The sequence below is a fragment of the Carlito syrichta genome, unplaced genomic scaffold (genome assembly GCF_000164805.1).
Source record: "Carlito syrichta isolate Samal-C Ts95f unplaced genomic scaffold, Tarsius_syrichta-2.0.1 Scaffold303796, whole genome shotgun sequence".
Lineage (NCBI taxonomy): Eukaryota > Metazoa > Chordata > Mammalia > Primates > Tarsiidae > Carlito > Carlito syrichta.
In genome coordinates, this window is record NW_007247892.1 from 773,216 (window position 1) to 783,053 (window position 9,838).

At 51.4% G+C, this 9,838-nt stretch overlaps 1 protein-coding gene across 1 annotated transcript in view; it reads right to left on the reverse strand.

The window, feature by feature from the left end:
* Positions 1–259: 259 nt before the first annotated feature.
* AUH (AU RNA binding methylglutaconyl-CoA hydratase) overlaps positions 260–9,838 on the reverse strand; it is a 122,703-nt gene continuing 113,124 nt past the window's right edge. Inside the window, exons 6-9 of the mRNA XM_021712963.1 lie at positions 4,931–5,118; positions 3,513–3,563; positions 2,566–2,613; positions 260–841 (exon numbers count right to left, since the gene is read on the reverse strand). Of these exons, the coding sequence (XP_021568638.1) occupies positions 764–841; positions 2,566–2,613; positions 3,513–3,563; positions 4,931–5,118 (365 nt within the window). The 3' untranslated portion in view covers positions 260–763. The remainder of the gene's footprint in view (positions 842–2,565; positions 2,614–3,512; positions 3,564–4,930; positions 5,119–9,838) is intronic.

The window sequence follows — 9,838 nt, forward strand, 5'->3', positions numbered from 1 at the left end:
TGCCTGGCCGGCTGCACCACACCCCGCTCCTCTGTGACCCGGCCAGGTACCCCCCAGAGCAGGTGGGGCTCCACGGCTGGGACCTTCTGGCTCCGGCCCTCTGGCCCAGCCTCTGACAGGGTAACCCGCCACCTTCAACCCTGTATCACACGACTGCAAGGCTGCAGACAGAACCGGCAAGGAAAGGTCATTTCCTCTAAAGTCCGACACGCAATGATGTCATCAATTCAAAAAGAAGGAGAAGAGAGAAACACCAGAGTCTTCTTTTCACTAGTTTTATTTGTATTAGGTAGTTTTCACTCAGAAAGTCTACCAGTCATTTTTCGGGCTGAGATGTATATATATGTCAGTTCATATGTATATAATCAATTAGAAACTTTATTTGGTATAATTTCACATTTTTGGTATATAGAAATAATTCTATTTTCTTAATGCAGCACAGTAGACATACAATCAGTATTATTCCCTAGAGTGTGCGATATATAAATTATTCACATTAAAAAATTAGAACAGAAAGCCTCATATGCAGAAAATATTTAAAATTGTACACCTAATTCTGAATCTGTTTTTGACGATATGCACGACTAGCTTCATAAATCTGCACGATGATGACATCTGGACGAGGACACACATGTCCACTCCAGACGCTCGCACTGAGGAGCCCGCGCCTCCCCTGGCCGCTGAGCCTCCCGGGGCCCAGGCGGAGGAGCCCCCAGGTCCTTCCGGAAGTGCATCTGCCATGTCGGCTGGGCGCGCACTTCTCCTACTCTCCTTTGTAGCGAGGAGGCCTTTTCTCCTTAAACGCGAGAAGACCTTCAAGTCTGTCTTTCGTTGGAATGGTCTAAGAAAAACAAAATTAGGGGCCAGAAATTAGAAACAACTACAAAAGCGTATCAAGCATTATCTAAGAAGACGACTTAGAAGCACGGTCCCACAGCTTTGAAGTCTACCAGCGAGCAGTTCTAGGTGTGTGACCAAGCCGCCCATTCGCACTCAAGCGACTTATCCATGTTGCTCTTTCTCTCTTTTCCCCGAGGTGCTCTTTCTTCCTGTCTGACATGGACATCCAACGCTGTTTCCATGGAACCACTACTTTCAGTATGTCCGTAAAGTTTGAGAGTTGTGCTTTCATTTTAATTCAAAATATGTTGTAATTCCTCTTGAGGCATCTCCAACACATACTGGATGCCGCCTAGACGTGAGCCATTTAGTCACTCCCCATTTGAGCTCGTCCTGCTAGCTTTCTCTTACTGATTTCTACTTTCATTCCACATGCTCTGACAGAATATGCTCTGTGACTGCAATTCTTTAACACTGGGGAAACAAATGTATGGCCACGTGCGCATTAAACTGCTTCTCTGGGCTCTGAGTAGTCTGCTCTGTTCCCAGGAAGTCTATAACTTCTTCCGTCGTGCAAGTGCCTGTCAGTGACAGGTCGTGACTTTCACACACAGACAGGCAGAACCACCCTGGACAGCACGCCTTGACATGGGAGCTGACGCAGCTGCCGACGCTCAAGAACGGCAGAACAAAACTTTCTCGCTACTTTAGATGCCTTAAAGTTCTATCTTTCGGGGGAAAAGAAAGAAAAACATTTCTGTCCTCCGAAGAACAACCCACTCATCTGTATACAGTCCTCCTTCGGTATCCAGGGGGAATGGGTCCAGGAACCCTGCAGGCATCAAGCTCCACAGGTGCTCAAGCCCTGGAGGTGAAAGGGCGAGTCCTGCAGGCAGCCCACGCACATCCCCCCACATACTGGATCAACCTGGATGACACCGACTGCGGCTGACAACACGGAACGCAACACAAATGCTGTTGACACAGATGGCGCGCTGTGTGGTCTGGGGACTAATGACAAGAAACAAGCAGAAACGGTCCGTTTCTTTCCCTGAATACGCCTGGCCTGCACTTAGCAGAACCCACACATGCGAGTCATTCCAACACCAAGGTCCAGCTGCAGAGAAAGCAAAACTCTGGCTTCCTGAGTGGACTTTGCCAGGCAGGAGAGGAGGTGCCGACGCCCAGGCACGTGGGGGGCCCGCTCATCAGGGAGTGGGACCGGGGCCCTCCGGCCCGGCACAGACAAAGGCTGGAGGCGGCCACACACACACGCTCGCTATTCGGCGTCTACAGATGAGAGCCCTTCCGCTGTGAGGCCGAGTCTGTTACAAGGGCTGGTGACATCTAGTAGCAGAAACACGAGTCCCAGCCCACTTGCACGATCTGGGATGGGCGTGAGGTCGCCTTGAATTCCACCCCACTTCTACGATTTGGGATGGGCGTGAGGACACTCTGAATTCTAACCTACTTGTATGATCTGGGATGGGCATCAGGTCACTGTCAATTCCAGGCCATTCACACAATCTGAGAGGAGAGTATGGGTACCTCGACTTCCAACCCACTCGCATGACCTGGCATGGGTGTGAGGACACCTTGAATTACGGCCCACTTGCATGACCTGGCACGGGTGTGACGACACCCTGCTCAGTGCTGTCAGTTGAATTTTGCAGGTGACATCCCTTGGAAAGTGCATCCTCGCAGCGCTGTGACCGCCTCACGTACCTGAGCATAACACGCTTCTTCTATGGCTAACCCAGTCACCAAGTCGACCTGAGAACGAAAACACAGCTCATTTCAGCAGCAGCAACTTTGTAACATACGGTGTATTCGACATACGCCCAAACTGAACAGCCCGATCCCATAAGCAGAGGCCCGTAGTGAAGTTCAGCGTGTCAGGGTATGGCCAGCATGCAAGGCTTGGAGCCAGGCCTCCTGGGCTAGCTCTGACTTGAGCATGCTGAGCTGGGCTACCCTGGTAAAGTCGCGTAGCCTCTCGGTGCTTTGAGCATGTCTGAACGGAGAGCTGACTGCTCTGCTCCCCATTGAGGATATTGTGGGGATTACATGAGTTAATCTGAGTGAAGCGTTTACGAAGCACCCGACAGACTGATACCAACAGCTGAGCATGCGCCAGGGTGAGTGAGGTGCTTGCTGTTGGCACTGTCACAACTACGTAAGCATTCCACCAAACCCATCAAACACTGGGCAGATTTGTGAAACTGCCACTAAGCCTCGACGATATAGTGGCTCTTGGGTTTCCGAGAAAGCAGCAGCTTTCTTCAAAATCCCCACTGTTTGACCAAAGCCCATCGAGAAGGCGGGGCGGGGGGTGGAGAGTCAGCTGGGAGCTCCCCGGGATAGCAGGACATGGACGCTAACATGCAGAATGCCCTTTCCTGGTGACTTTCTACGAACTACTGGCCAATAAATCTATCATCGTGATGGCAAAACTGCAGGTCTCGGTCAAACCCCTGACTCCCACCTGACTCCCATCACCAACAACCACAAGATGAAATCAGTGATGTACCAGGAGCCTCGCAGCTTCCGGCCACAGCAGCATTCACATGGCGACGTTTAGAACGTGAAAACAGTGCAGAAGTCCAAGCATGGCTCGTTTAAATTAGTGCTCCACACGCATCCAAAACAAGCTCCAGCATCAAGGGACTTACCTCCATCCCCTGGTTAATCGCTAGCTTTGCTACTCTCATTGCGACAGGCCCCTAAAATTCAAATGGAAGAAACAGACTTTGAATGACTATGCAAATGACACTGCACATCTCAGTAAAACCTGGAAATTCCCACGGCTGGAGCCCAGCACAGCCAACAGAGGGTATGGAACACTTAGGGGAAAGCATCCTAGCCCTGCAAGGTCTCCGTTCAACAGTACTGTGGCGTCCGTGCTGCATGAGCATGTTGCTTGCACACCACAGCATTCTGTTCCACAGCAGACTCACCCTCCATACGAGCAGGGAGGCCTAGCCATGGAGGGCTCACAACTCTCCCATGACTCTCCCAGGAGGGAGGAGGCACACTACCCACCATGGCTTGGACAGTCAATTGCGGGGCTCAAAGGCGGCATGCTGCAGACACGAGCTCTGCAGCCTCTACCAGCCCCAATCAGCACCTGCAGTGACAGTGAGTTCATGAGGTGTGTCCTCTGCCCCACAGCACACGTATGTCCTGTGTCCACGGATGTCTGCAGGATGGGCAAGGGTTGCAGAGGAAGGAGCCAGCCCTCCTCAATACAAAGGAAACCATCTCCTGTATCTTGTGCAAACTTCTCCCACACTTTTTTTGTGAGTCGCAGCCTTACTCCGTTGCCCAGGCTGGAGTGCAGTGGCACACCCATGGCTACCCCAGCGTTGACCCGCTGGACTCTGGTGATCCTTTCGCCTCAGCCTTCCAAGCAGCTGGAACTACAGGCGCATGCTACCATGCCCGGCTAATTTTTTATTTATTGTAGAGATGAGGGCACGCCAAGTTGCCCAAGCTGGTCTCAAACCCGTGGGCTCAGGAAATCCACTCACCTCGGCCTCCCAAAGTGCTGGGATGACAGGGTGAGCCACCAATCCCGGCCTCCCATATTTTACCACAGAAGCCACAGTCCCAAGATGGAATCCAGCCATCTGGACGTGAAGGAGGCACAAGGAGTGGGAGCGCCACCTGCGTCCCCCCAACACACACGGTGGGACTTCTCCAGAGGCGACCCCAAGGGAAGCCATTGCAGCCAGAGCCCACTCCGGATGGCAGTCACGGCCCCCTCCTTGCAAGAAAGCAGTGTATTTCCGTGTGCTGACTTAGGGGCTGGGGTGACAGCCCCCAGCCCTCCTGAAAAATGAACAAAGCAGCCTGCACTTGTGCTGCATGCTGTCAGGGGACGCATCGCCAGGCAGGGTTGCGGGCGACTCTCAAGGGTCTGGAAGCCCCTGGGCTCTGAGGGTCCCTGAGGTGTGGCTGGGATGTTCCTTCCAGCCCGACTGCGCCTTCCTCCGAGCAGGCCAGTGACATCTCAGGCACAGAGGTGACTGGGGGTTGTCCGCGTGTCCCAAAGTCACAGAGAGTGAGGAACTGGGCTTAAGGAGAGTACCTGAGGCAAGAACTCCCTGGCCAGATCCAGTGCCTTCCGGTAGGCCGCGTCCCCCTCCGGGTTCTGCTCCGAGACGTGGCTGACCAAGCCCACTGCTCTGGCCTCCTGGCCATCGAGGACACGCGCTGAGAAGATGAGCTCCTTGGCCAGGGACATCCCAATGGCACGTGGCAGTCGCTGTGTCCCCCCTGGGGGCAGAGGAGAGAGAAATGCAGGCAGTGGTTTTGCACCTTCCAGCTTAACACTTCGGTGTTTTATTTCTTCACTTACAAAAAGAAACCAGGGCCAGAAGCTCCTATGTCGAAATTAGCAGTTGGAAAAGGACTTCAAAACAGAACAGAACTTCGTAATGCCTTATGAAATCAACATCATCAAAAGGGCACTTGCGAACCCTCCACCACCATGAAGTGACTGGGCACTGGATGCCACCTGCAACAGGGCCGGGGTGCCCGGAACCCCACCTGCCTCACCACTGTGCTGGCGAACAAGATGGCAGCTGTGTACAGGTGAGACTACCGGCGAGAGCGCCCCTCGGGTCTGGTGTCTTTCCGTTCAGATGCAAAGCAACAGAGTCTAAGAAACGCAACCCTAGCCCTTTCGAAGAACCTGTACGGTGAACGCACTGTGAACTCAGCACTGCTCCTGCCTCGCCTGTCGCCCAGTAGGTCTAAATTACCCTCTCCTCCCCTTCTGAAGACACCCTCTTACCCACAAGCATCCCCTCCGTCCGGTGTGGGCAGAACGCAACGCCCTCAGTGCAGAGGCAGAAGCCGAGCATCTGGCCTTGACTTCGCCACTTACCACTGCAGGGACTTGGTTAGCTTCGAGGGAAGAGGGGCGGGTTCGCACGCTGCAGGGAAAACTCGGGTCAGAGCAGCTCTGTGGCAGAGAAGCTGTTCTGCTGACGGCTGCCCGGCGCACTGGACCCATCCACTCACTACAGCATTGCACACACTTCTAGTGATGAGGCCAGACCTCATCAGGCAGAAATGGACGCCAGCAGGCAATGGAGCTCCGGCCTCAATTCTACCAAAAAGAATATGAAAACAGCCGCAACACTAGGATTCGTCCAAATCCCACCCTCGCCTCGGCCGCTGACCCACCCAGGGCACTAACAGCCAGGAGGCAGAGAAGCGGCGACTGCCAAGTTCCAGCGGACAAAGAGCAAAGGGACAGTCCATCGTCCACACACGCTCACTGCGTCTCACCTGGCCCACAAAGTTTACACCCTGTCTTTCTGCGTTAGTTACCAACATCTGAAACTGGATGAGCGATTCTACTCTAAACCCAACTTCCACCTGGAGGTCAACCGCAGCCGCGCCGTTGAGATGCGGTGTCTGCCAGGTTGCCACAGTCTCCACACTCTCTATCCCACCAATATGTCAGATTAAGAAGTCTAGCTTTCCTATAAAAGGATTTACAGCTCTCTGCGAAGTGGGGAAAAAAATATAGACCCCTAGTTTCAAGAAGGCCTAGTTCCCTTTGGTAATAAGAAAATTCCTCCACATTGAGCACAGTATGCCTGAGTTGGAAGAACAGAGCTTAAGATGCCAGTACTAAGCAAGCCACATTAAGAGCCATAATCAGTATTTATAAAATACGGTATTAAAAAACCCCAAGCAAAACCTCAATGAAGTGTAAAATGACTGACACTTTCAACAGAGATGACTTACAAACATAAATAAAACAGGTTAACACTACTGTAAAATGCACGTTTACATTAAGTGTTTAAGCTGAGCAGACAGGGAGAGTAAATTTATGAGTGTTTACTTGCTAAGGCAGAAAATGTATCTGAGAAGAGTGAAACACTGAAAATCTAGATTTAACTCTAAACAATAAAGCTGTTCGTGTGGTAAAGACAGGTCTGAGGACTTAGGGGACAGGCTACACAAAAAAGCCAAATTACCTAGTGTTTCTAGGGCAGCTGCTAAGAACACAGATGCAAACGTACGCAGATGGCTCCATTTACACAAGGAGCTGGTGAGTCTGATGAGAATGAAGACCTTCACGGGTACAGAAGTCATGATAATAAGCACAGCATAGGAAGTGGTTCCTTCTTGTGTTTTGTGAAGTTGAACGTAGACTGGTTGACACATGTGCCCACGGTGTTAATGCTCAGGTGGGAGCAATGCTCTTACACAACCAAAACATCTTACAAGTCCATGAAGCACACCGATTCATCTCATTACTCCATTTATAGTGTCATTCTCCAGGAATGAGGATTCTGCAAAGACTTAAGTAACAGCCATGTAGATGGCAACTAACACTGTAAAACAGACCCACTCCTTGAGCTAAACGGCACCCAATCTGGTGCCTGGCTCCAGGAACAGGATGCGCCATGCACAGAGAGCTGGAGGACGTGGTGTGGAGGCTGGGGGACGTGGCAGGAAGCTGGGGGATGTGGCGGAAGGCCAGGAGACCTGAGGGCGAGAGGCCGGAGGACATGGTGGGAGGCTGGAGGACGTGGTGTAGAGGCTGCAGGCATGGCAGGGAAGAGAGCTTTCGAAGCGACTGAAAACAACGCATCACACGCTCCGAGAAAAATGCTTAGCGTAGCTTACCAGCAACACTGCAGCCAGGACGTGCCTCTGGACGTCCTCAAGGCGCCCGTGCTGTGGCATGTGCCGGAGCCCCTCCTTCCTAACATCCTGCTGCCACACATCTGTGTTCTGCTCCTTGCTTGTCCACGGATGGGCATGAGGCCGCTCTGCCTGTCCAGCAGCTGTCTACAGACTGGACACAGATGCTCTTTGAGGACACGTTTTCTGTTCTGGGGCACACCCACAAGTGGACTGCTGGGTCACACTTTTCTGAGACACCATCATGCTGTTTTCCACAGTGGCCGCTCAAGTTTACATGCCCAGCCAAAGAGAATAAGGGCTCCCGTCTCGACACATTCACCCCACACTCTGTGTGCTGCTGTTTCTGGCAGCAGCCATCTGGCAGGTATGAGTGGCATCTCACTGTGGCCAGGGACCCTGAGCGAGTTCTCTGCACTCACTGGCCACCACACACTGTCTTTGGAGAAACGTCTGAAGTTCTCTGCCCACTTTTTAGCTGTGTGTCGAGCTCTTACTGTTGAGTTGTGGGAGTTCTTTGTACATGCTGGATATTAACCCCTCGTCACAGCTATGCTTTGCAGATGTCTCCTCCCATGCCAGGGGCTGCCTTTTCACTTGTTGACAATAACTAACACATATAAGCTTTTAAGCATTGGCAAAGTCCAATTTACCTGGTTTTTTTTTTCTCTTGTTGCCTGTACTTTTGGTGTCATATCAAGAAATTGCCAGATCTAATGTCATGAAGGTTTCCTCTATGCTTTCTTCTGATAATTTTATAGTTTTATGTTAATTTTTGTATAGGGTGTAAAGTGTTCCCAGCCACACATGTCAGAAGGAACATTATTTTTATTTTTTTTACTTATATATATATATATATATATATATAATTTTGAAGATGTGGGGTACAATTCAGGATTAGGTATACAAGTGGTCATTGTACAGGTAAAGTTTGGGACTCCCTTTGGTCCCCACTTTGTCTGGTTTGAGATCAGGTGCCCTTATTGATGTTGTGTCCCTCCCTACCCCTGCCCGCCCAGAAGGAACATTCTTAAAGAGCTACACCAATACACGATTTCATCCACTCACTTCTGCTGAAATTTTAATCTTTAGAAAACTTGTTTAGTAGAAAATGATCTCAGTTTGCATAAATCAATGACTGATGGCCTGGACATTTGTGGAAAGGAAGGTATCTGCCCCCCACCACCCAAGCACATACAATTTGTGATTTCAAACATTAAAAAATGATGCCATCTGTGCAGCATGACTTTCTCAATGAATAACAACAGTATGCGCAAAGGACTCTGCACGTGGAAGCTAAAGAGCAACACGACACAAAAGCTAAACGTGGTTGGCGTGGGTTGTTACCAAGGTCTCAGAAGCAGTTACCCAAAAGGCAGTACTCTCCACGCCAACACTGTTCTCCGGTTTGGAAGGAGCGACGAGCTTAGGAAGTAGCTTATGAGCAGGTATGTTCTGTCGTGAAACTGATACTCCCACCGGCCCAGGGGGCCAAGGGCATAAGCCGAGACGCTGGGCCTGAGTCTTGGTGTGGATATACGAGGCTGGCTGCAAGCCCCAGCGCAGGGAGAACCCAAGGATATTGACTTCAAGTCACTTTTCCTTAATTCTGAGCATCCAGCCGCAGTTTAACTCAGGGCCTCCCTCTGCTGACCTCCCGCATCAGGTTGGACTCCCTAGGTCACAGCCCACTCTGCTCGGAGGCACTGGAGTCCAGGACCCCAGCAGAGCCATTTCTAGCTCGTCTCAATGACCGACGCAACTGAAACTGCTCCAGCTGACACACCTAAGGCAGCCAAGGCACAGAGGTCCAGAGACCCCACTCAGACTCACACCGCTGTCCACCTCAACAGGCTGTGCTGGTGCTCCCTGGGCAGCAGACACGAACACTTAGGACCACGACACCAGCGAGGGACACACTGCAGGCACTGCTGAATACGAGGGGCAACATGGCCCCAGCCAAGACTCCTGACAGCCCCCAAGATGTCTGCTGGGAAGCAGAGACTGCAGGGACCATGCCATGACAATGCACGACATGGCCTTCATATCCTCACCACAGAATGAGAAGCTGGTGATGCAGTGGACATGCCTGTCAGCTCGGGTGAGCCTTTCCACAAACCATACACAGATCAAGACAGCACACTGCACTACATAAACGTACAACACTTATTTGTCAGTTAAACATAAAGTTTAAAAAACAAAAGTAACTCACACCTTCCTGGGGGTAGTGAGTTTACAGTGTGCTTTTCTTCCACAAAAAACCAACTCCTGCCGGGCTCAGTGGCTCAGCCTATAATCCCGCGCCTTTGGGAGGCTGAGGTGAGTGGAT